This window comes from Herpailurus yagouaroundi, unplaced genomic scaffold (genome assembly GCF_014898765.1).
Source record: "Herpailurus yagouaroundi ecotype Mexico unplaced genomic scaffold, PumYag 163, whole genome shotgun sequence".
Classification (NCBI taxonomy): Eukaryota; Metazoa; Chordata; class Mammalia; order Carnivora; family Felidae; genus Herpailurus; species Herpailurus yagouaroundi.
In genome coordinates, this window is record NW_024412404.1 from 10,960,519 (window position 1) to 10,986,435 (window position 25,917).

General features: G+C 52.8%; 1 protein-coding gene across 1 annotated transcript in view; it reads left to right on the forward strand.

Annotated features, from left to right (window-relative positions):
• TSPAN15 (tetraspanin 15) overlaps positions 1-25,917 on the forward strand; it is a 49,019-nt gene that overhangs the window by 21,889 nt on the left and 1,213 nt on the right. Inside the window, exons 2-7 of the mRNA XM_040485237.1 lie at positions 4,829-5,014; positions 6,140-6,214; positions 16,819-16,914; positions 19,116-19,232; positions 24,226-24,273; positions 25,653-25,769. Coding sequence (XP_040341171.1) covers positions 4,829-5,014; positions 6,140-6,214; positions 16,819-16,914; positions 19,116-19,232; positions 24,226-24,273; positions 25,653-25,769 — 639 coding nt within the window. The remainder of the gene's footprint in view (positions 1-4,828; positions 5,015-6,139; positions 6,215-16,818; positions 16,915-19,115; positions 19,233-24,225; positions 24,274-25,652; positions 25,770-25,917) is intronic.

Here is a 25,917-nt window from a genome sequence, read left to right on the forward strand (position 1 = left end):
AGAGGTTAACAAAAGTAAAGGTATGACCTTTTCTCCAACCCCAGTTCAAAGACCCACTGAATTCCATCCAGTGGACTGTAGAGGTCAATTCCCACCTCTCTGACCCCTATCTGACCCCTATCTGGTCTTGTGACCCCTGTGACCTCAGGACCTGGGACATACTAGGTGCCTGGTATGTGCCTTTGGGGGTGAAACGGGTCTGTAAGTGCAGACATGCGTCAGCTGGGAGTGAGCTGGCAGACTGGTGACCAGATGCTTCCTGAAGGAGGAGACGCCGGGGCTGGAATGTCACAGGGCCTCCTGCTTCCCGGCAGCTGTGTGAAGCTGGGTTTCTCCCTGCCGAGAAGGAAACTGGTTCCAAGCTGCAGGGCTCAGCGGGAACCTTCAGGCCCAGTTGATGCTGGACCACGGGGCTCCTGCACAGCCTGTTGATGATGCCACAGGGCTTGCAAAGCCTGGGGCGTTGGGCCTGGCCTGTGGCTGCCAGCAGCATCCCCACCCCCACCCCCCAGCTTTGGGCCCCACATGGGCATGGCCATGTGGTCACCCCCTGCCCCGCCCCCCCCCCCCCCCCAGCTGTCTGTAGCTGAAGATGTCCTGCATGACAGATGGGCCATTTGCTTCTGGCTGGAGCTGGAATGGTCCCCCAGCAGCCTTGGGGGAAAGGCTATAATTAGCAGAGAGGACTGGATGGGATCGCATGCTTACAATGACAGTTAGTTTTATACTCAAATGCAAACATAAACCGATGTCATTGGATATGTAAATATCACTGGAAATCTTAAAGTTCCTGGAAAGGGGGTATGGCTGCCTCTCCCCAGGCCCACTGCCCCTTGATCACTTGAATGAGGAAACCAGAGCGGCCTGTGCTGAGTTGGGAGCCGCCTCAGGGGTTGTCTGCCAGGCCGCTAGGGGGGCTGGGGTGGCAGGAGAAGCGGGTGGGCCAGGAGAAGTATGCGTGTGACGACTCAGTGCACAGTGCTCGTGGAGCCAGGAGGCTTGGGTTAAGTTTGCCACAGGAGTTTTTCCTAGGGCTTTGGTGGTCTGGAAATGTTGTAAGGCTGACCGGCAGGGAAAATGCGATGCTTTGCAACAGGAGGGAGCTCAGACCAAAGGAAGTTTTGTTTCCTGCCGGCAAGGCTGTTCTGGAGTGGGTCCCGGGGCTCTAGGGAGCTTGTAAAAATAGAAGAAGCCACTGACTGCCTTTATGGAGAGGGCTGGGGTCAGTTCTGCTCTGCTGTTTTGGAGATGGTTTCCAAAGCAGGCTACCTTAACCCAGAAGCATGGCCTTAGGCAGGAATGAGGGACAGCCTAGATGTTAGGGCCTGGGTCCCCCCAGCCCAGAAGAGCCTGTTTTCCTTTAAAACAGGAAACAGTGGCATGTCTGGGTGGCTCAGCTGGTTAGGTGTCCGACACTTGGTTTCAGTTCCGGAAACGATCTTGCGGTTCATGAGTTCAAGCCCCGCATCGGGGTCTGCGCAGAGCCTGCTTGGGATTCTCTCTCTCTCTGTCTCTCTCCCTCCCCTGCTCGTGTGCTCTCTCCCTCTCTCTCAAAATAAAGAAATAAACTTAAAAAAAATCTTTAAAACAGGAAACACAAAATTTGCAGAAGTATGTGGAAGCAATTCTGAAAATACTTAGATGCTATCTTGTTGGGTCAGCCACAGTAGAAGAATTTCACTTTTCATCAAGACAGAGGATAAAACCCACCTCTGAAGCCCTCAAGTACACTGTGTCCTTGCATATTTAATTCACTCCCTGCCTGGGCTGTGAAGACTTCCATCCTGTGCAGTCTTCTTTAAGCACGATCTTCAGCTTTGGGGTGGAGGGATCTCCGGGCTCTGGGTCTGATTCAGGGTTAGGGTTCAGTGGGCGATTCCTTAGCAGTCCAGTAATTCAGAAGGGGGAGACTGGGCTTTTTAAAATGATTGTTCTTGTTCCCAGAGGACCCACAGGGCTCAGGACGGCCTTGAACAATCATTTTACCTTGTTCTGGCTTTTGGAGCGTGAACTGACCAGATAACCTTGCTCTGTTAAAGGTAGATTTTATTTCCTATAGAAGTTTTTCCGTGTGTGTGTGTGTGTGTGTGTGTGTGTGTGTGTGTGTGTTCTGCCTTATAAATGTAAACATTTACCCAAGTGGGTACTTTCGATGACATCGTTTCACTCATGGTTTTCCTGATATGGTCAACTTGTTAATAAGTGACTCCTGGCTGAGTCTGTCAGCTGGGTTAGCACCTCCTGTGCTGGAAAGTTCTTCCTTTCAGGCTGGGGGGAAGTGGGTCTCAGTAATCCCGGATTATCTTTTCAAATACAGTGGACCCCCAGGGGGAGATGGCTTCCTGGCAATCCTCTGTGATGGGGGGGGGGCGGTTCTAAATAAGCTTGGTCTGTTTGACTTTTGGCATCCTCACTACTTGTCAAAAGTGAGGGGAAATCAGGCACCTCCCTTTACCCAGGATGCAGTCTTAGTGCTCTTTAGAAGGAAGTCACGGAGATCTATTTTGAAGGCACATTGAGCCAATTTAAGACCGGTGAGTAACAGGAGGGGCGGCCTCCTCAGTGTTCTGGATGTGACTCTAGGGTAGCTATGTTCGTGGCATATCTCGCCAACATCCCGTCTGTATGATCCCTCACTTCCTTTCCGGGCACCTTAGCTGGCTGCACCTCAGCTCTGGTTACTCTCTCACACCACCTTCTCCTTGGAGGGGAAGTGCAGCATAGCTAATGATGTGTCCTTGCCCCCAGCAGTGTGTAGCATGGAATGTCAGGGTCCTTGGACAGACAGGAGACTGGGTAGATAGCGTTGGCCTCAAACCTAAGGGGGTTGGTTGGAAAGTCCGGTTCGCATCCATTCAATGCACGTGGATTGTAAACACTGGTGGTACCTAAATGTGAGGACTGTTCTGGGTGCTGGGGATGCCCAAAAGAGTTGGAAAATCCCTCCTGACCTGGAGCTTATAGTCTTACGGGGGAAGACAAGCAATTAAAAGGTAACAGAAAAAAGTTGCCTGTTACATACTGGTAAGTGCAAAGGAGGAAAATAAAAGGGGGAATGGTGTCAGGACTTTCAGGGGGAGGGATTTTCTCCTTCTAGATCAGATGGCCCGGAAAGGCCTCACAAAGCAGCTGACAATTGAGCAAAGACAAGAGGGAGGTGAGGGAGTGAGCCATGTGGATGTCAGGAGGCAGAGCATTCTGGGGAGGGGGAACAGCCTGGGCAAAGGCCCTGGGATTATACACTAGCGTGTTTTACCCAGTGCTGCTAAAGCAGAGAGAAGAAGGAGGAGAGGGAGTGGTGAGCTCAGACAGGTCATGTGGGCCTATCGTCTGTGATCGAGGTTGATGTTTTTATTCTTACAGAGAACCAGCCTGCTCTGATGAGGGTTTGCCTGGTCACTCTGGTGTGGAGAATGGGCTGGACGGGGTCGGTCAGGACACTGCTACGGGATCCCGGGCGAGGGAGCCCCAGACTTGTCTGAGGGTTGGGAGTGGCGTCAGCTGATAAAACTCCCTGACAATTTAGGGGTGCCCAGGTGACTCAGTCGGTTAAGTGCCCGACTCTCGGTTTCGGCTCAGGTCACGATCTCACGGTTCCAGCGTTCAAGCCCTGCATCGGGTGCTGTGCTGACCACGTGGAGCCTGCCTGGTATTCTCTCTCCCTCTCTCTCTCTGTCCCTCCCCTACTCGTGCTTTCTCTCTCTTTCAAAATAAGTAAAAAAAAAAAAAAAAAAAAAAATCCCTGAAAATTTAGTATGCGAGTTTTCAGGCTGAGAGAAAGGAGGAGCCCTCCAAGGGGGCTTTGTCACCTGAATTTTCCTGATGGAGTGCTATAAGAGTCGTCTTTCCACTGTTGGGAAAGTTGATAACAAGGAATTTGACTTAAAAATCCTCTCAAAACTCCTCCTGCTCCAACCTTCGGCCTTCCTGACGGTCCTTCTGCAAATACAGTCCATATTTACGGGGCTTGCGCAGTGCCCGTCCCCCTGAGCAGCTCTGAAACGTCCTCGGGGTGACCTGCCCGGGTAGCAGTCCTTACAGCGGCCCCGAGCATTTAGGTTTCTGTTTCTCCGCTTTCCTTATCTCACGAAAGCCTTGCGGAAACTTCGGGCGGGAGCAGGGCAGAAACAAGCGTCATCCTGCCCCTTTTCAGAGGCAACACGGAACCGTAGGCTCAAATACCTGTCTAAGGCCCACGGCTAGCAACGGCGGAGCTGGGACTCAAACCCAGGCCCTCTGACCCCCCAACCAGTGGCCCTTCTCCCGACTCACCAGTATTTGCCTCTAACGCGGCATTTCCAAACAGAGCCTGTATCAGCGTGCTACGGCTGCTGTAACAAAACACCACAGACCGTTTGGCTTCAACCACAGGAGTCTACTTCCTCACATCTCTGGAGGCTAGAAGTCCAAGGTGAAGGTTTCACAGGGTTGGTTTCCTCTGAGGCCTGTCTCCCTGGTTTGTAAGTGGCTGCCTTCTCCCTGTGGCCTCACGTGGTCTTCCCTCTGTGTGTGTCTGTCCCTCATCTCTTCTTTTTACAAGGACAACAGTCATCCTGGATTAAGACCCACCCGTATAACCCCATTTTAACTTAATTACCTCTTTCAAGGCTCTGTCTCCAAATACAGTCATACTCTGAGGCCCTGGGGGTTAGCAGTGCCCCGTATGAACTTTGGGGGAATATGGTTCAGCCCATAGCGCGTTCCCTCATCTGTGGTCATCCGGGGTGAGCCCCCCAGTGATGGGCACCATAACCCCCAGACGAACTCTTTGTAGGAAAATCAAGTGACTGCCAGTCCTTCGCTCTCACTCCTTGCTTTCTTGCTGCAGCTGATCGGGGGCCTGATCCTGTCGGTGGGGATCTACGCAGAAGTTGAGCGGCAGAAATATAAAACCCTTGAAAGTGCCTTTCTGGCCCCAGCCATTATCCTCATCCTCCTGGGGGTCATCATGTTCATCGTGTCCTTCATTGGAGTGTTGGCTTCCCTCCGCGACAACCTGTGCCTTCTCCAAGCGGTGAGTTGGCCCCACGCACCCCTCAGCCGGTGGGTGGGGGGTGGTCCTTGGAGTCCCTAGAGAACTGGGGAGACTGCCCTTGGGCCTTTGGGCAGCCCGGTTTTTTTTTTTTTTTTTCAGTATGGGAGAAACCATATTCAAACGAGAGCAAGCAAACCCCAAAGATGTTGGTGGTGAGTCCTTGGCTCACGTAATCAGCAAGCCCACACTGAGACCAGGGCTTTAGATGGTACCCCTGGGCTCCTGCTCTTTCACCACCTCCCAACTGGATGCCAGGCTGGGTCCTCAGGCTCTCTTTGCAATTGTCACTAGGCACCTCACGCCAATAGAGGGTTTATGGCCCTTGATCCCAGAGAGCGTTTCCTGGTAACCTATGGCCGAAGTCCCAGGACTCTGATGGGCCTGCCCGGGCCAAGTAAGTGCCTGCCATGGCGCCAGCCTTACCTGCCCCCCTTTCTGCACAGTGAGGGATGGCTCCCCAAAGCTGGGGGTACTGGGTAGGCAGATCCATTCACTCTGTACCCACGTGTGTGTCTGACCTCACTGTCACCTCTCACGTGGGAAGGTCCGAAAAGCCCTGATAAGCAGTGTGTTGGTGCTGCCTGAGGCTGGAAGTTGCTGGCATCAGTTTGGACAATACCTGCTTTGTGATGGGGCAGGGGTGGGGGGATATATCCTTCAAGCCTCAGACATTCTCTCACCCACTCTGGGCGGGGGGGGGGGGGGGCTGGGAAGCCACTTCTGAGGGGCTCTGCGGGCAGAGCTGGAAATGCTGTGGCGGCTGCCCATCTAGCCAGGCCTGCCCACTCTGGGTCAGCTCTCCTGGTGGCGGTGGCGGTAGGAGGGGTGTTTTTCTGCCTGGACTCTGCTGAGGACCGTGGGATAAACCTCAATAACCATCTGGCCTGGACAGCTGAGTCACACTTCCCGACCACTGACTGGCCCCAGAGATGGGTTTTCCCGGGGAATATCTGTCCACATCCCGTGCCCTCACAGGAGGAAGGAGGAAAAGGCCCGGGAGCCAGAGGAGCTCCAACAGAGAGGATTCTCCTTATCGCACTTGACCTTGGGGCAAAGGATGCTTCTCTTGTCCCTCTAAGTGAATCTCTGAATTTTGTTTTTCAGTTTATGTATATCCTTGGGATTTGCCTCATAATTGAGCTCATTGGTGGTGTGGTGGCCTTGATCTTCCGGAACCAGGTGGGTCTCTGGTGCATGTATCAGCCATGTGTATGCTGAGCTCCCACCGTGCGTGCCCTGGGCTGTAAACTAGGGGTGTGCAGAGAGAAGGGTAGATCATTCCTTGTGGAGTGTCCATTCTGCCGGGGAGACGGGCGCTGAACAAGTAAACCAGAGAACAAGAAAACAGAACAGGTGACAGGTGAGTGCCTGGGGTAGGCAAGGCGCAGGGGGAACAGAAGTCCAGATAGAGGGAACCACTGAAGCAGAAAGGAGCTTGGCAGGTTTGTGGACCAGTGTGCGGGCCACTGGGCTGAAGTGGGTAACTGATGGGGAGGCATGGAAGGAAAAGTCGCAAGGGCCACCAAGACAGACCCCCTAGGTCCTCGTAGGCCATGGTTTAGGGGCCACTTTACACGGGCTGTGTGACCTTGGGCAAGTCACTTAGCCTCTCAGATCCTCAGGATCTCAAGGCGTTATCATTCCTAGCTCTTGGCATGTGGGGTGAGGAGTTGATGAGAGAATGCATGTGAGAACCTGGCGTGGCAATGGCCCCGCCCCCCCCCGTTGGACTCTTGCTACACATTAGCTCCTCTGTCCTGAAGCCTGGAGAAGAGAAGGGACTGGCCCACGGTCCTGCAAGAAGCTGGTGGCTGTGCAGGGCTGATTTCCAACTCAAGGCTCTGTCATTTCTCCCATAGCCCATTCCTTTGTCTTCATCCTGGCCTTGGTGTCGGAGGTGGGACTTGAGGAGCAGGGCAAGTTTGCACAACCTCTGCCCTGTCTGTCCACCCCCTGCCTCCACCCTCCCCACCCAGACAGCTTGGGCCCTGGCGCTCCTGGGCATTGCTGCGGGGCAGTTGCATCAGGACTGCGGTCAGGTTGTCGCTCTTATCAGAAGTTGAGCCCAAGGCAGCATCACTATCCCGGATCCCTCAAATGACCCGGTGTTTGACTCCTACCAAGCTCCTCATGCGCGCAGCTGGATCCTGGCCCGGGTGGGAGCAGGGATGGGCCTTGAACACAGGCTTGACCCCCGGAATCCAGGGGCCTTCTTTCCATTTTATGGACTCCAGGAGAGGGGAGGGGAGATTCCCATCTCAGTGGAGTCAGTGAGGCACAGAGAGGTTGGGAAAACTGAGAGCACACAGCAAGATCGAGTCGGCTCAGTCTTCTTTTTCAGTTCTTTGTTCCTCCCCGACCCCAGCTTCACCGAGGTATAGGAGACAAGTAAAATTGTAATATTTTCAAACTGTGCAATGTGAAGTGATTACCACAATCCAGTTAAATAACACATCCATCACCTCAGACGGTAATTTTTTTTTTTCTTTAGTGAGAATACTCAAGACCTATTCTCAGCAGATCTCACGTATAGAATATGCTGTTGTTAACTATAGTCGCCACGACACGCATTAGATCCCGAGAACTTATTCGTCATATAACTCAGAGTTCGTACCCCTGACCAACGTCTCCCTCTTCCACCACTCCTACCTAGGCCTTGGTAACTCCTTTTCTGCTCCCTCGTTCTATGGGTTTCCCTTTCTTAAAAAAATTATTTATTTATTTGTTTGTTTATTTGCTTATTTTGAGAGAGAGAGAGAGAGAGAGAGAGAGCATGAGCAGGGAAGGGGAAGAGAGAGGAGAGAGCAAGAATCCTAAGCAGGCTTTGCACTGCCAGCATGGAGCCCAACACGGAGCTCGAACTCACAAACCATAAGATCATGACCTGAGCTGAAGTCAGACTCTTCACCGACTGAGCCACCCAGGCTCCACTATCCCCCCCGCCCCCCGCCCAACTTTTTTGTAGATTCCACGTATAAGTGATACCATACAGTATTTGTCTTTCTCTGTCTGGCTTATTTCACTCGGCATAATGCTCTCCAGGTCCATCCGTGTTGTTACAAATGGAAGATTTCCTTCTTTTTTTTTTTTTGATGGCTAAAGAATATTTCGTTGTGTGTATATGCAATGGACGAATATACGTACGATACAATATAAAAATAAAAATATATAGGGGCTCTTGGGTGGCTCAGTTGGTTAAGCATCTGACTCTTGATTTCAGCTCAGGTCATGATCTCACAGTTTGTGAGATCAAGCCCCGTGTCAGGCTCTGCACTGACAGCTGGGAGCTTGCTTCGGATTCTCTGTCTCCTTCTCTCTCTGCCCTCCCCCGACTCATGCTTGTTCACTGTCTCTCTCTCAAAAATCAATAAATAAACTGTAAAAAAATAAAATAAAAATATATGAATTAAAAAATGTATACATATATATCTCCATCATCCGTCAATGGGTACTTAGGTTGTTTCCATAGTTTGGCTATTGTGAACAATGCTGTACTATATATAGCCAAAGGATATATTGCACCATTATTTTTAATTTTTGGAGGAATTTTCATAGTGTTTTCCATAATGGTTGTGCCAATTTACATCCCCACCTACAGCGTACAAAGGTTTCCTTTTCTCCCCTCCAATATTTGTTACGTCCTGTCTTTTTGATAATAGCCATTCAAATAGGCATGAGGTGGTATCTCATTGAGGTTTCAGTTTGCATTTCCCTGATGATGAGTGATGTTGAGCGTCTCTTCATATACCCGTTGGCCATCTGGATGTCTTCTTTATGAAAACATCTATTTAGTTCCTCTGCCCATTTTTAATCAGATCATAATTGTTGTCATTGTTGTTTGCTATTTAGTTGTAAGGTTTCCTTATACATTTTGGATATTAACTTCTTATCAGATACATGGTTTACAAATATTTTCTCCCATTCTGTTGGTTGTCTTTGCGTTTTTTAATTATTTCTTTTGTTGAAACTTAAAAAAAAAGGTTATTGATTTTGAAAGAGAGAGAGTGTGAGCAGGGGAGGGACAGAGACGGGGGGGGGGGAGACACAGAGAATCCCAAGCAGGCTCCATGCTGTCAGCGCAGAGCCTGATGTGGAGGTTGAACCCACAAGCCGTGAGATCATGACCTGAGCTGAAATCAAGATTCAGGTTTTAACCGACGGAGCCACCCAGGCGCCCTGAAACCTTTTATGTAATGTAGTCCCACTTCTTTATTTTTGCCTTTGTTGCTTGTGCATTTGATGTCGGATCCAAAAAATCATTGTCATGACCAACGTGCAGGACTTTTTCCCCTATGTTTTCTTTTAAGAGTCTTGTAATTTCGGGTCTTACGTTTAGGTCTTTTATCCATTTTGAGTTGACTTTTGTGTATGATGTAAGCTGATGGTCAAATTCATTCTTTTGCATGTGGATATCTAGTTTTCTCAGCACCATTTAAGAGACTATCTTTTTCCCGTTGTGTATTCTTGGTGCTTTTATCAAAAGTTAGTGGGTATGACTGGGTTTATTTCTAGGCTCTCTATCCTGTTTTGTCGATCTGTATGTCTTGTCTTGTCTTTTTTTTTTTTTTTGCCAATACCATACTATTTTGATACCTATAGCTTTGTAATATAGTTTGAAATCAGAAAGTGTGATGCCTTCAGCTTACTTTTTGTGCTCAAGGTTGCTTTAGCTGTTTGAGGTCTGTTATGGTTCCATACAAATTTTAAGATTATTTTTTCTATTTCTGTGAAAAAAGGCCATTGGAATTTTGATAGGTATTGCATTAAATCTGTAGATCACCTTGGGTAGTGTGAATAGTTTAGTAATATTAATTCTCTCAATCCGTGAACAAGGGATAACTTTCCATTTATTTGTGTTGTCTTCAATTTCTTTCATCAGTGTTTTATGATTTTCAGTGTACAGATCTTCCACTTCCTTGGTTAAATTTCTCCCTAAATAGTTTATTCAACTTGATGCTATTGTAAATGGGTTTGTTAATTTTTTTTTTTTTTTGGATAGTTCATTGTTAGTGTATAGAAATGCAAATGATTTTTGTATCTTGCAACTTTACTGGATTCATTTATTAATTTTGACAGATCTTTGCTGGAGTCTTGAAGATTTGTATATGTAAGATCATGTCGTGTGCAAACAGAAAATTTTACTTCTTCGTTTCTGGTTTAGATGACTTTTATTTCTTTTTCTTGCCTAATTTCTTTGCTCTGGCTTAGGACTTCCAGGACTATGTTGAATAGAAGTAGTGAGAGTGGACATTTGTCTCTTCCTGATCTTAGAGGAGAAGCTTTTACTTTTCACCATTGAGTATGATGTCAGCTGTGGGCTTATTATGTATGGTGTTTGTCATGTTGAGGTACATTCTTTCTATACCTAATTTGTCGAGTGTTTTTTTGATCAGAAAAGGATGTCAAATTTTGTCAAATACTTTTTCTGCATCTGTTAAAATGATCCTGTGACTTTTATCCTTCATTGTTAATGTGGTTATCACATGGATTGATTTGCAGATGTTGAACCATCCTTGCTTCCCAGGGATGAATCCCATTTGATCATGGTGTATGATCCTTTTAATGTACTGTTGAATTTGGTTTGCTGGTATTTTTCCGAGGATTTTTGCAGCTATGTTCATCAGAGATATTAGCCCATATTTGTCTTTTCCTATAGTCTCCTTGCTTGGCATTGGTATCAGAGGAATGCTGGCCTCGTAATGACTTCAAAGTGTTTCCTCCTCTTCCATATCTTGGAAGAATTTGAGAAAGATTAGTATTAATTATTCCTTAAGTGTTTGGTAGAGTTCACCATTGAAGCGTCTGGCCCTGGACATTTACTAGTTTACTAGTTCCTGACCCGTGATTGGTCTGTTCAGATTTTCTATTTCTTTTTTAACTTTTAATTTTATTTTTTCATTTTTTGTCTTTTTATTATTTTTTTTTAATTTTTTTTTTCCCAACGTATATTTATTTTTGGGACAGAGAGAGACAGAGCATGAACGGGGGAGGGGCAGAGAGAGAGGGAGACACAGAATTGGAAACAGGCTCCAGGCTCTGAGTCATCAGCCCAGAGCCCGACGCGGGGCTCGAACTCACGGACTGCGAGATCGTGACCTGGCTGAAGTCGGACGCTTAACCGACTGCGCCACCCAGGCGCCCCTTTTTATTAATTTTTCTAACGTTTATTTTATTTTTGGGAAAGGGAGAGAGAGCAGAGAGGGAGAGGGAGATACAGAATCCAGAGCAGGCTCCAGGCCCTGAGCTGTCAGCACGGAGCCCGATGCAAGGTTTGAACCCACTAGCTGTGAGATCATGACCTGAGCCGAAGTCAGATGCTTAACTGACTGAGCCCCCAGGTGCCCCTGTAGATATTTTTTTAATTGACTTTCTAGTCTCTACTTCATTTATTTCTGCTCAGATCTTCGTTACTACCTTCCCTCTCTACTAACTTGGGGCTTGGTTCGCTCCTCTCCTTCTGCGTCCTGGAGGTGTAAAGTTAGATTTTTTATTTGACGTTGTTCTCTTTTTTTCTTAAGGTAGATGTTTATCACTATAAACTTCCTTCTTGTGACTGTTTCCGCTGCATCCCCAAAGTCTTGGTATGTTGCGTTTCCATTTTCGTTTGTCTCAAAATACTCTTTTATTTCCCTTTTTCTTTGCCTCATCAGTTATCTTTTCGATCTGGTGTCACTACCTGCTCCTCCCTTTCCCCCTTTTCTGCTTTTCAGACTGTCTGCTCAGAGCTGGAAGATCGGCGTGTTGGTTCATTTCTCAGCAGCCTGAGGGGAGAGAGGTTTATTCCATTCGTCCGTGGGGATGTGTTTCTGTGCAGCCGCTGGGCTCCCAGCCAGCCTGTGGCTTTCCAGAGGTTACGGAATAGTGCTTTCCTGGCTAGAGCCAGGTCCAGGTTGTGGTCAGCAGCATCGACTGTTTTCATAAACGGTACCCTAAGTGAGCAGCAGTTCTGGTTTCCAGAGCACTCTCACAAAGGCGGCCCGATCAGCCATCTTCCCAGTGCCCTGTAGCTCAGCAGGGGCCATGACACCCACCACTCCTTCTTCCACCGAAGGACCTCCACCCCCTAGACCTCACAGCTGAGGACGCCGTGGGTTAAGGTCAGGGCTGAGAGTTTCTCATTATCTCATTATCCCCAAACCCTGAGGATTGGATGGTGTGTCCCTTCATGGGGCCTGTCAGGGGAGGGTCTCTGTGTGCAACCCAGGAAGGACCCTCACCGTCAGGGCTCTCAGCTCTTTGGAGGCTCATCGTGGGCCACGTTCTCATATGCCTGTGATGCAGAATTCAAAATCATTGAAAAACGAGACAGGAAATTATAAATGCGGTCAGATCTCCACCATGAAAAAACTAGGCCTGGAAAAATATGGAAGATAATAGAAATATTATCATATTAACTTTTATATCCTCTGAGGGGTAGGGCTAGGGTGATTTTTATTTCTTCTTTGTATTTTTTCCCTAGCTCCCAAATATTCTTTTTCTTAAAATCATGGGAAAAATACCACCTAAAAAAAAACAATGTCCCTTCCAACCCGAATGTAAAATATGAGACTGGCCGATGGTGAGGATAGGGAAACAGCCTGGCTGTTGATGGCAGTAGGAAGGGGCGGTGTCAGGTGGAGCAAAAGGTGAGGAGCCATGAAGGTCCGCTTCCAGGAGGAGGTGAGTTCGCGGTTCGATTTCTCCTCACCAAGAGGAGAAGACATATTTCTCTGAGACACACTGTTAACAAGTCTGGCCCCACGGGCTACCAGTCAAGTCCAAGTTGCTCTGGGTGACAAATGAGGACAAATTAGGCTAACGAGCTCACGCTGGGTTCCCAGGAAGGTGCACGGGCCATGGCCCCAGCCAGGCAGCAATATATAAACATGCTCCTGAATATAAGGAAGAAAGTCTCCGTCCCTGACCCTGGGTGGGGTTTCTGCTGTCAGGCATGACCTGGTGGTCAGGCTGAAGTGGCTTCTCTGTTTGTACAGAGCCTAGTGGCACCGAGACCCGAGGGCCCGGGCATCTGAAGTGCAGTGTCCTGACCCCAGCCAATGGGAGGAGAGTCTGAGTGACCTCCACAATGGTTCCCGTCTCACCTTGACCTCCTAGTACTCCAGCTTGTTCCAGGACCTCTCCCAAGGGTGTAGGGGTGTGGAAGAAGGGCAGCTCCTGCCCATGTGTTCCCAGTCAGGCAGAGCTGAGCGGGACACCCAGAGGGTGCCGGGCTGTAGCTGGTACACCTGTATGCCCGTCACAGGCCTCCTTGCCTCTACCTTCCTTCTGCTACCAAGGCAGGGGTGAAGAGTGGCCTCTTTCCTGGCCTTGACCAGAGGGTGCTGTGGTCACACCCAACACCGGGCCAGGGAACGGTGGACAGCACCCAGCCTGTTTTGTTTTTTTTTTATCACGGCCCCGGCACTAGCTGGTTCTGGACACGCCCTTGAAGTTCAGGGGCAGGGAGAAAGGAGAAGGCACGGTGGCCCGCTTGGCTGAGCACGCAAACGTATATAACTTTCCCATCTGGAGCCAAGTAGAGAAGGTTCTGCTGAGCTCTGGCCAGACCCTCACAGCCGGGGTGCCCCGCTGTGGACAGAGTGTGGGAGGGACAGCTGGAGCCCCAAACACCTGCGAAGCTGAAGCATGGCCTCCTCTCCCTTGGGATTAAACCTGTGACGTCCGGCCAGGTCTGAGGAAGGGTCTAGCACGTGTTCCGGAGAGCCTTGTAGCTTTCTCTGCTCCTTTTTTCTTGCTTCCTGGGTTCTCTTCTGGTCTCGCTTGTTAGATTTGGGCCCCCTCTCAGGACTGGAGGCAAGAGGACAAGTCCCCACAGTCTGGGGCACTGAGGGGAAACCCGGAGGTGCCGGCTCAGCCCAGGTGCAAGGGAAGGAAGTCCTAGGCCAAGCACCCCCTTCCACACTGTGGGAACCGGGCTGGTACTGGTGGCAGTGGGGCCGCAGCCTGGGGTCTCGGGAGCTGAGGAGAAGGCAGCGGAAGCTCCATCCCCAGAGGCCAGGCAGGAGGCTCCTGCCAACGTCCTGCCCCTCCTCCCTTCTCCGCCTGCTCCCAGCCTCCCAGCCTCCCAGCCCCGGGTTGCGGCTGCCACGGGTCCCACTCCCTTGATTCCTCATTCGGTTTTTTAAAGTTTATTTATTTATTTTGAGAGAGAGAGAGAGAGAGAAAGCACAAGCAGGGGAGGGGCAGAAAGAAGGAGAGACAGAACCCCAAGCAGACTCCACGCTGTCAGTGCAGAGCCTGATGTGGGGCTGGAACTCACGAACCATGAGCTCATGACCTGAGCGGAGATCATGACTTGAGCTAAGACCAAGAGTCGGTCGCTTAACCAACTGAGCGGCCCAGGCTCCCCGATTCCTCGGGCTCCCCAGTTCCATTTAAAAGCAGAAAGCACCTCTACTGGGAAAGCTGCTGTGGAGGCTTTGGATAACTTTAACACTAGATTTAAAAGAAAGAACTAGAAAGGACAGTTCTTTGTAGCTTGCCTCTGGTGGTTTAAACACTGTGCTCTGAAAATCTTGTGGCCTTTGATGTTTGCTTACTCTTTGCTTAGTTTAGCCCGGGCCACGTGGCCCCTGAGGCCACATATTCACGGTGCCACAGGCAGCGCATGCACACAAGAGCACAAGAGCAAGTGTGATCCGGAGAGGTCCCTGAGGAACTGGGGACGGTCCACGCAGCCTGGGACATCTGTTCCTCCTGCCCATTCCAAGGACCTCTGGCGGGGCCTCCATTCCCTGCAGGGGCCCGGCTCAGCTTACCAGATGGGAGGCCTGATTTTCACAGAGGCCTTTTTCGGAGTCAGCATGTTTCGAAAGTGCCCAGAGACTGAGATGGTTTGGAGAGAAAGGTCAGAGCGGCTCACCAAAGAGGGAGGGAGAGGCTTCTCCCCTCGGCTGACCCTGCCCCGGGCCTCCTGCCCTCATCCCCTGCCCCCCAGCTCTAGCCCCGGGGGAGTCCCAACAGTATGTGACCCAGTAGAGGGGCGAGGAGGTGGCCACTGGACTGGGGTAGGTCCAGGGGGACATGGGGGACTGTGTCTGCAATGCCTCGAAAGTTGACTGAAACAGGCCCTGACCCTGGCATCACCCCTGCGTCTCCGCTCACCCAGGGGCCCCCTGCAGCGTGCCGTTCAATGCCATGAGCTCATTCCCTTGCCCTACCCTGGGTGGCAGACCGGCCCCACCCTAGTGTCCTGTTTCTTAGGTGCCCCCAACAGTGTCCCAGCTGGCTGGCCTGTCCCTTCATCACCCAGAGGGGCGGGCACCCAAGGTTGGAAAGGTTTCATGGCCTGGGGCCTCTGAGAAGCGTGGGCCTGAGGCCAGGCGGGTCCCTGCTCTGCGCGGGTTGTGTGGCCAGCCGGCCCCTGCCCCGGGATCAGCGCAGGGGCTGAGGGCTGGTGAGAGCACGGTCGTTGGCGCGCCCGTGAGTGGACTTGCCCCACGTCCCCCGCAGGCCACCGTCAAGGTTGTCGGCTCCTAGGTCTGCCTCTGAGCAGCTGGCCTTCATCAGCAGAGGGTTTTCCTTCTGGCCACAGAGATAGGCTTCCCCGAGCCGGTCTCCTTTATTGTCTTGGCTTTGAGCAGTGAGTGTCGGGAAGCACGTGGCTGATGTACCCTTTGTTCCTCTCTTCCTGATACTGGAGATGATGTGGGGAGATGACCCCAAACTGAACCTTGAGTTCTTATTTTGGCTTCTTAGTGTTGTCAGGCTGAGGACCGTTTTGCAGGTAAGGAACTGGAGGCTCGGGTATTAAATGCAGCGTCCGCGGCCTGGCTGGCTGCGGGGGCCTGTTCTTGACTCTGAGCCTCAACAGCATCTCTCAGCTTAGTCCTTGGGCCTCGGAACTGGAAGTTACCTTAAACACGGGCCTGCAGGTTTGGTTCACCAGTGGGTAACTCAGGCTCAGAGAGGAGAAGTGGCTGTGGTGGGGCCTGCAGCCCAGGACCAGGCCTGGGACCCAGGGCCCGGTTTTCCCAGGGGCGCCCACAGGCGCCTCCCCTGGGGATCGTCTGGCTCCAGAGCCAAGAATGCCCCCTTTGTGCCAGCACGATCTCTGGTGATATGCGGGCCTCCCCGCTCTGAAAGCCCTGATTGTTGCTCTGAGCTTGGGGTTGGGCTGCCCACACTCCTGCCCCCACCCCTGCCCGCTGTGGGGCCTTTTGTGCTCCTGGATTTCAGCACAACAGCCGAGCTGTTGATCCAGAAGGCCCAGTGTGACCGGGAGAGGGCGATGTGCCAGCACCCCCTCCCGGTCCGAGCTAGGGGGTGGGCCCTTTGTTCAGGCCAGACCCCTAGCCTGCCTGCTCTGTGCCCTGGCAGAGTCAGGCCCCTCTTTGGGCCTCAGTTTCCTTATCCATAACGCAAGAGCTTGGATAGCAGCCGAGAGTGGAGAGGAGGTCTGGAGGACAAAAGGAAGACTCACTTCAGGCCTGTGTTTGGACAGTGGAAGGAGCACCAGGCAGGCACCAGAGCCAGCCCAGTCCCAGCGTGGCGTGGCTGCTTCCCTGGGGAAGGGCCCCATCTCTTGGGTCCTGGCTTATCTGATCTGTATGGGAAAGCGTGTGAATCACTCCTGCTTAGACATGGCAGAGGGACTAAGGCATCAGATGGGCACGGGGGGCATGGAGAGGGTGTGGGCAGGGATGTGGTGGGGCGTTCGTGCAGGCGGGGTGGGAGCTCCTTGGGCACGTGGGCACTCTGTTCCAATCCCGAGTCCTGGGAGACCTTGGGTTGGGCTCAGGGAGGGGAGGTCTGTTTCTTTCACACCGTCTCCATCTAAATAGACCATCGACTTTCTGAATGACAACATTCGAAGAGGAATCGAGAACTACTATGATGATCTGGACTTCAAAAACATCATGGACTTTGTTCAGAAGGAGGTGAGCCAGGTGCCGTGGTCAGACACACCTGCCATGCCCTTTGCCCCCCCGACTCGGGACCCCGCTCAAGAGGGTGAGGGTGACGGAGCAGGGGCTTGTCCGCTCCCAAAGCAAGTAGCTGGCCACGTTGGGAAGCAATGGTGTGCCATGGACAGCCACCAAGTGTAGGGCCTGACCTTCTCAACCAGTCCTCTGCCCACGTGCCTGGCCCAGAACGTCCTTACTCTTCTTGTCTCTCCTAGTTACCACCCTCCCCTCCCCCCAAAAAGAATAAGGTCAGGTAAAACTACAAGCCACCTTTCAGGGTCCCAGGGTACCCTTCTCTGATGGGCAAAGACCATCCTTCCTTGAGGTGGGAGTGACCTCCAAGCCACCCAGTTCAGAGTCCGTTCAGTGACGGGGAGCTCACTCCCTGTCAAGTCGGGGACAGCCCTGATGTGGAAAGAGCTCGTCCCTGATCCCACATCCTCTTGCATTGGGGAACAGAACACGACGTCCCCTTTTCCCCCATAGCACTTCTGTGAACGCGACGATTGTCATTTTGGGACACTGTCCTTCTCCCCACAACGTCTACCCAAGTCTGTCGATGCAATGATAAGCCCTCAGTGGCTTCTACACCTCGGTCTCATTTAGTCCTGAGCCTCAGGTTCCTCATCTGCATCGGGGAGGGGGGGGAATACGGACGGCCCCTCGCTCTTGATGTCCTGATGTCATTGTGCCTTGACGTTGCACTTCTGGGGACATGGCCTTGGGACCTGGTTCCCGTGCTCGCCGTCAGTGAGAACCAAATCTCACCGCACCCAGGGCCACCCGCAGTGGCCACTCCCTTGGCTCAGGCCTTCACTGTGGTCACAACAGGTGCAGCCTCCGGGAGGCCCCTCTCTGCCAGGGGTGTGGCGGCCAGCTCTGACCGTCGGGTGAAGCATGATGTTTTTACCGGAACCAGCCTTCAACTGGCTTGGGGATTTCATTTCTCCCCGGGTGGGGCGGGGTGGGGGTGACTTATGCTCGGTGCCAGGCCCCATGCCGAGTGCTTCGTGTATGGCCTGGCTCTGTCACCCTCAGCTCAGCTGTGCAAAGCTGGCTTTGCTCTTCCTGCTTTGCGGATGAGGATCCGAGGCCCAGAGAGGCTGGTCAGCTTGCCCAAAGTCACACAGCTCGGAGGGGTAGCCTGAGGGTTTGAACTCTGGTCTCTTGGACTGCAAAGCAAATGCCCTTTAACCGCACCCTGGGGAGGCACTTCCAGGTCCTAAAAACTGCCGGAAGGGCTCCCTGGGGGGCTGCGGAAGGGTGTCTGCTTTGTGTCTCTCTGGCATCATCACTCCCCTAGTCAACCCTGCAGCAACTCCCCATCACTCAGAATACGATCTCAGCTCCCTACTCATTCTGGCTCAGTAGGCTCCGCGTGGTGCGGCCCAGGCCGGCCTCTCCCCTTCATCCCTCCCCTCTCACTCCCCCTGCTCCTGACAGGCCTCTGTGCCCGCTGCCCACATACCACTGGCTCATTCTGTGGGGCCTGTGCACTGGTGACGGGCTCTTCCCTGCTGTTCGTGTTTCAGATTACATGTCATGTCTTCAGAGGGGCCTCCCTGACCTCCCAACGTACGGCCGCTCCTCCCCCGCTCCCCCTCCTCCACTCACTCACTCCTCCTCCTCCTCCTCCTCCAGGGAGCCACTGCCTCCTCGGATCTGTGCCAGTGCAGGGGCTGGTGCCCGGAGAAGCTAAGCCAGGGGGAAAGGAGGCCCGCCCTGTCCCCACCCTCTGTCCCGAGCCCACACGGCAGGCCGTGTGTGTGTCCCTTTGCTGAGGAACACCCCCAGGCCGAGCTGGGGTGGCTGTGGCATAACGCCACTGGGCTGTGGGGGCGTCCATGGAGCCCTAGTCTCTGGGACCTTCAGGGTTGAGCTGCTGCACTGGGGACGTGAAGATGGGGGTCGAAGAGAACTTTCCCTCCAGTGTTTGGTACCCTCCCCATACCCACCCTGGGAGGCTGCCCAGCCTTGGCCTGCGTGCCCCTCCGGCGATGGGGCGCTCACTGCCTCCCGGGAGAGCACAGGACAACCTGCCAACCGCGGCCCCGGGTGCTCCCCCTACCAGGAGAACCATCATAAGCCGCAGGGTCTCCCGGCAGGGCCCCTTCCTGGTCCGTGCCTGGGGCCTCGGCGGTGACACGGCACCCCTCTGCTGGCCTCTCTCTCAGTTTAAGTGCTGCGGCGGGGAAGACTACCGGGATTGGAGCAAAAACCAGTACCACGCCTGCGACGCCCCTGGACCCCTGGCCTGCGGGGTGCCTTACACCTGCTGCGTCAGAAACACGGTACCCGCTGCTCCTGGCCTCCCGGGCTGGCCAGGCGCCTCTCGTCTTTCAGGAAGGGGGTGGGGGTGGGGCAGGAGGTGGCGGTCGTTGCCACGGCTTCCCGAGTCCCCAGGGCCACTGACAGGGGTGCATCTGGGGGTGGGGGCGTGGAAGGCTGGTCTTTAAGAGCAGTGGTCGTGAGCAGCTAGTGAACACTTCTCACGTGCAGGCCCGTCCTAGGCTCTCTTGGATTATTCAGCCCTTTCCACAACAACTTGGGGTGGGTCCTGTTATTTTACCCACTGTACAGATGAAGAAATTGAGGCACCCAAACATCAGAGGCCTGCCTTCGTGGGAGGCTGTCCTGTGTAGTCGCCACTTATAAACGAAGGGCTTCTTCAATCCTGTGTTTGACTAACGTGTCCCCCAACTGCTCGGTTTCTGGATTGGAACGAGGTGGAGAGCTTTGCAATTACTCATGCCTGAACAGTCATGGAAAATGTCTTTTCGAACATCTCTACCATTCTGTGCCCAGTGCTGGGTTCTGTAAACCAAGCAGCTGCCGGTGGGCGGGGGGTGGGGGGGGGGCCTCACCCTTGAGTCAGGGAGTCAGTGCCAAGTGCATCGGCCCTAAAAAGAGCCTGGACCAGGAGAGAAGGTTTGTTTGGAAATTTTAGCTGCCGTTTTAGGGTAGCTTTCTGGGAAGGGGGAGCGCTGGAGAAGAGCCCAGCATTTTCAGAGAAGCCTGTGTTTGTGTGTGTATGTGGGGGCGGGGGGGGGGCGGTGATCCTGAACTTCGTCACATAGGGCAGTGGCACCTGAATGTCCACGTCAAGCTCTGGAAGCCCTACGTGTGTTCATTCATTTAGCATATATTTGTTGAGGACCTGCTATGTGCCAGATGTGATTCGAGGTCCTGGGGGTCTGTAGACACATGGAGAACTCTGCCTGCACGGTACTGACGTTCTGAACCAACAAAGTATGGGCCAGATTGTACCCTCAAAGGTGGTAAATGCTAAGGAGAAAAATAAAGCAGGGGCGTGAAAGATTGTGATTTTAGATTTTGCGAAGGTAGTTCTCATAACACCCTGAAGGAAGTGAAGGAGTAAGCCATGCATATCTGGAGGATGCACTTCCTGGCAGAGAAGTGCACATGCAAAGGCCCTGGGGTGGGAATTGCCCCGGTGCATTTGAGAAGCAGCACAGAAACCACTGTGGCTGAAGCAGAGTGAGTGTGGGGGAGAACAGTAGCAGATCAAGTTGGGGAGGTCATGGGTGCCCTGAAGACCATGGTCAGGACTTTGGTTTTCCCTGGAGGGACAAGGAGTCAAATGGAGGGCTTGAGTGGCTAAGTGGCAGATCTGACTTCAGGTTTACTAGGATCACGCTGACTGCTGGGAGGGCAGAGGTGAACATGGGGAGTCTGATTAGGGGAGGTCCGTGTGTCACAGGTCAGGCTGTCCGGGAAGCAGGCTCTGCGTTGCTGGTTAGCGAGAGCAAGGTCTGCAGGATGAGTCAGCAAGCTGAGTATCCAGGAGAGCCAAGGGTTTAGCTCCAGTCTGAGTCCAACAGGCTGAGAAGCAGGAGAGCTGACGGGGTAGTTCCTGTCCGAGGGCTGGAGGCTCAAGAGCCAGGAAGAGCCAGTGTCTCAGTTCAGGTGGGCAGTTCGTCGGGCAGGAAGAATTCTCGGTTACTTGGGGGAGGGCAGCCTTTTTGTTCTGTGCAGGCCTTCCACTGATCGGATGAGGCCCACCCACATTAGGGAGAGCAATCTGCCTTACTCCATGTACTGATTTAAATATTAATCTCCTTGAAAAACACCCTCAGAGAAACACCCAGAATAATGTTTGACTAAATATCTGGGCACCCCACCCCGGGCCCGGTCAAGTTGACACATAAAATTAACGACACGTAACAATCATCACAAGGGCTGACAGCTAAGGCTCCTGCCGATTGTGCTCGCAGTGTTTCAGGGGTTCCGGGAAGCACCCACCCCACCAGGTGGGAGAAGACAGAGGCTCAGAGTCAGGCGATGATAGCGGAGGTGATAAAACCTGGTCAGCTTCTGGCTTTGCTTTGCACGTAATTGCACAAGACTTGCCGACAGTTCAGATATGGGAGGTGGGGGAAAGGGAGAAATAAGGAGGACTCCTTATTTTGGCTTGAGCCACACGAAAGATGGGGCTACTGTTGCCTGAGAGGGGAGGACAGCAGTGAGGCAGGTTTGGGGGATCAGGGGTTCAGTGTGACAGGCGGAGCTTGGGAGCTGGGTGACATTCCAGCAGGAATGTCCAAGAGGCAGGTGGATATAGGCGTCTGGAGTGTGGGGAAAAGTCCAGGCTGGGCATATCAACACAGACCCTGCAGAGAAGCGAAGTGTCAAGTCCGCATCTGGACGGGAACAGTGAGGTGGGGAGGTGACACTCACCCAGCTGGGCTATCTCTGTCCTGTATTACAGAACCACTGGTGGGCTCACCTTGTGTCTCCCACGTGATTTTCCTCTCGCGATAGAAAAGAGGGTGTTTCCTTCCTTCCCAGAATCTGCGTGTGAACTCGTGTATGGATCTTTTTATTTTACCCTATTTCATTTAGCCACGGGTCTGAATGGACACACAGGAAATACACAGAAAAAAACTCAAATTGAAAATAATCAGAAGCCAGAGCCTTATGCTTGGTGGTTGAGAGCTTCCTGGCAGCCAAAGGAAAAGGGGAGACGTGAACATAATATACATTGTTAGGTTCAACGGAGGAAAGCAAGCTGCTTCTTCAGGGAAAGTCACTTTCTCCCCCTAGCTCTCAGCATTAAAAGAAATGTCTTATACAAGGCTTCCTACAGGAGACTGGAAACAGCAACAGGGATCACTCGGGTAAAATTTGGTAATGCTGTGATGTCCCCAAGGCCTGGGTTGGCGTAGAGGGCACTCTGCCTCTACGTTAAATGGCCTCAGACTGCCGTGCCTGTTGAGCTCTTGGGCCCATGTTTATAGATATCCGCCCTCTCAGTTTTGGCTACCCTTAGGGGGCCTGTCCCCCCAAGGCCTCTCTCCCCCTTCCCCCTGGCTTCTCAGACCCCAGATACCCCAGCTCATCAGCCCTGTGCCAGAGTGAGAGGCAGCACTTGGGAAGAACCCTTGTGAACTTTGCTGCGTTCATTTTTGGGCTGCTCAGAAGCCCCCTTCGTGACCTCCTGTCTGTGGCCCTGTGCCAGATGGAAAAGGCCACCAAGTACTGGTCTCATGGCCTGCGAACCTTCAGCAGAGGCTCTGGAGAATACTGGTTCTGTGCTCAAACCTAGACAGGCTTTACCTTTGGAAAGAGCCATGGAAGCCTCTTACCCCCCACCCCTCGGGGGAGGGGGCTCTCCTGGCAGGGGAGGCGTGTCCAGAGGAGGGGTCGGGGCTGTGGGTGCAAAGGAGGCCTTGCCAGGTGCATGTCTGCTCCCTGAGGGCAGGGGCGATGCCTCCAGGGCTGGGAGCACCGTGCAAAGTGGTTAATCTTGTTGCCTTCCATATACCATGCAGATGACCTACTTATTATGTTCATTGTAGGTCCCCCTTTCTAGAATATAAGTTCCATGAAGGCAAGGACTTTCCTTTGTTCTTCTACATTCCCAACACCTAGACCATTGATTGGTACATAATAGGTGCTCAGTTAATATTTGTTCAGTGAATGAATGAACAAGTAAGGTGTTTTCTACCATTTTCTATCATTCCCGTCATTCTATCATGCACCTGCTTCCCAGGCCTGACCCTCTCCATGGGGGTCATGTTCACCCCCTGGAGGAGCCACAAATGCTGACCTGTGTTAAGTGGATGCTGGCCAGTTTGGGATCAGAGGGCGCCTGGGGTACAGTCTAGACTGAGGGAGGTTATTTTGCCCACAAACCAGGTCCTGACATCTGAGATGAGGCCTGCGGTCCAACCTGCTCTTTTGGAAGGGGAGTTGACAGCCTTCCTTGCCTTCCAGGGGCTGGGATCATGTCCAAAGTCACTCCAGCCAGCATCCCTTTTGTTCTTCCACGCGGCTGGCCCTGAGATAAGCCGTTGACGGGTGTACCTCACTTTATGGTCAAAACAGCCCCATGAGGTGGGTTTACTGATCACCATTGCTTCATCGAAGACACCAAGGAATCTCATTCATTCATTCATTCATTCATTCAACAAATACTGATTGAGCGCCATCTAAGATGGGTCACAGAGCTCATAAGTAGCAGAGCAAGACCCGGACCAGGTAGCATGATGCCAGAGGCTGCCCAGGCCACTCTCCTGCTCTCACTGCTGCCACCTGCAGTGCCCTGAGCGACAGCAGCTCTCAGTTGGATGTCACAGCGTGGGGCCGGGGCATCTAGCTTTCTGTCACTTTGTAGAATGAGAAGGAGGCCGCCCGGGGCATAGACAGTGCTGGAATGTGCCCCTGCCAGTCCTGACTCTGAGAAGGGGCTTGAGGGGGTCCAGGGCCGACCCCAGCCTTCCCTGTCCTGAGAGCAACTCTCTTCCCAGAAGAACAGCCGGGTGGTGCCTTGGCTGGTGGGTTGGCGGTCTGCAGGGGCAAGGAAGTGTGGTCAGCGGCCTCAGCCTCGTCCTCAGGTAAACCACAGCTGGCCAGGGTCCTGGCTGCCATCTGAGGTTTTGCCTCGTAAGAGCCCAGCCCTCATCTCTGAGACCGAGTATGGCCATGTCGCAAAGCCGTGGCCCTGGGGCGACAAGGGAGCCTGGGACGGCACGCTTTTCTCCGGGTTCCTGGGCTGCCCCTGGTGGAGGAGTCGTCCTCTTCCCCACATGCCGCAGAACTAACCTTCCTGTCCCTCCTCCTGGGCATCTCTTGGCCGGCGCGCGCGGCCCCCCCCCCCCCCGGGCAGGCTAGGATGCAGACTCTAGCCAGATGGCCTGGGAGGGAATCTCAGCTCCATTCATACGGACTCTGTGCCTCCGTCCTTTCATCAGTAAAAGGGGAGACTGATAGCGTCTTGTACGGTAACCATTATGTGTCAGCTAATACACATTTCTGTTTCAGACAGAAGTTGTCAACACCATGTGCGGCTACAGAACTATTGACAAGGAGGTAATGTCTTTGGGATCTCTTTCCTTGAGAAAGGTTGCTCTTCCTGTCCCCTCCGCGGGGTGACTGGAAGGGTTCCTGGGGGTGGGGCTCCTGGCTGTGAATAGGAGTCAGGTGCTGCCAGGATTTTCCACCTGTGCACAAATACAGAAGGAGTCAGGGAGCCAAGAACCCCCCCAGGCTGGGAGGGGCTGCCTGCCTGTTTTTACTGAGCACCTACCGTGGGTTTTGGGTGTGAGGTCAGCGTGCCTTTGCCAGTGCCCCCCGCACGCCCGCGTGCCCAGCCGTGCTCAGCACCGGTCTGCCTTGCAACTCCGGGGACTAAGAGAGACACCCAGGGTGGTGTTGGGAGGGAGCTAAAAATCATGATGGCTTGAGGTGCCTGTGAGGAGTGCGTTCCCTGGGCCAGCAGTGGCAGCAGCCTTGGGAACTTGCCAGAAACACACGTTCCTGGGGCAGAGCCCAGCAGGTGCTTGACACACATTTCAGCTGGAGAGCCATAGACTAGCAGGGGTTCTCAAGCCATCAGACCCGATGCCCAGGTGTTATGAAATCATGTGGGAATGCCCTGGTTATTATCTCGAAGTGAAATCCACAGATAATATAATCTACCGACACACCCAATTGCAGAACGAGGGATGGATCCGAGATAAAAGGAGAAATAGAACAACTCACAATCCTATAGCATACTTCACGTGGAAATGCTCAGGCATGAGATACAACAGAAGATGCAAAAAGAGCAGTCACGGGTTTGTACCACAGGGGCAGCTGACACCCCCGGCAGGGCGAGTGGCAACGTGTATACCACAGGCATTATTTTTCCAATATGGTGAACAATTCTTGATAAGATTCCAGACAAAATACTGTATAATCATTCTGTAATCTACATAGTAGTATTTCTGCAAAGTTATATATAGCATACGTGTGTGTGTGTGTGTGTGTGTGTGTGTGTGTGTATACTATGTATTTGTGCACAGTAAAACCACACAGAAAACACTGTGGTTTTTATAAGTACCTGAAGTTGGGCTTTTGGCTCAGATAATTATGGATGGGTTTCCAGCCGTCTAGATGCCCCTGGGGGACTTCTGAGAGGCAGGTAGACAGGGCCGTTGTTTGTGGGATAGGATCGCCCTTAGCTCCGTAGTCCCTCAGCCCCCAACCCCAGCTGCCGTGACACCCAGAAGTGCCACCAGAATGTCCTCGGTGCTCTCTAAGGAACACTGCTGCCCACTGAGACCCGCTGGTTAGAGCCACCTGCTCGTAGTGCATGTGAGAAACTGAGGCTCACCGAGGTGGAGGGACTTGCCTGGACGTCGAGTGAGCAGCAGAGTGGGGGCTGGGGCTCTGCCGGGTAGGTGTCAGCCAGGCTCCTCCCTGTGCAGCGCCTCAGCGTGCAGGATGTCATCTACGTGCGAGGCTGCACCAACGCCGTGATCATCTGGTTCATGGACAACTACACCATCATGGCGGGCCTCCTGCTGGGCATCCTGCTCCCCCAGGTGGGCTGGTCCCCCCTCCACCCAGGGAGGGGAGCTGGAAGTAGGGTGGCGGGCAAGGTGTCGGTTCGGAGAAAGCATGGCTTGGTGGTGACAGAGAGCAGAAAAGGTACAACGGGGTGGGGTGAAGAACGCTCTTGTACCATCAGTC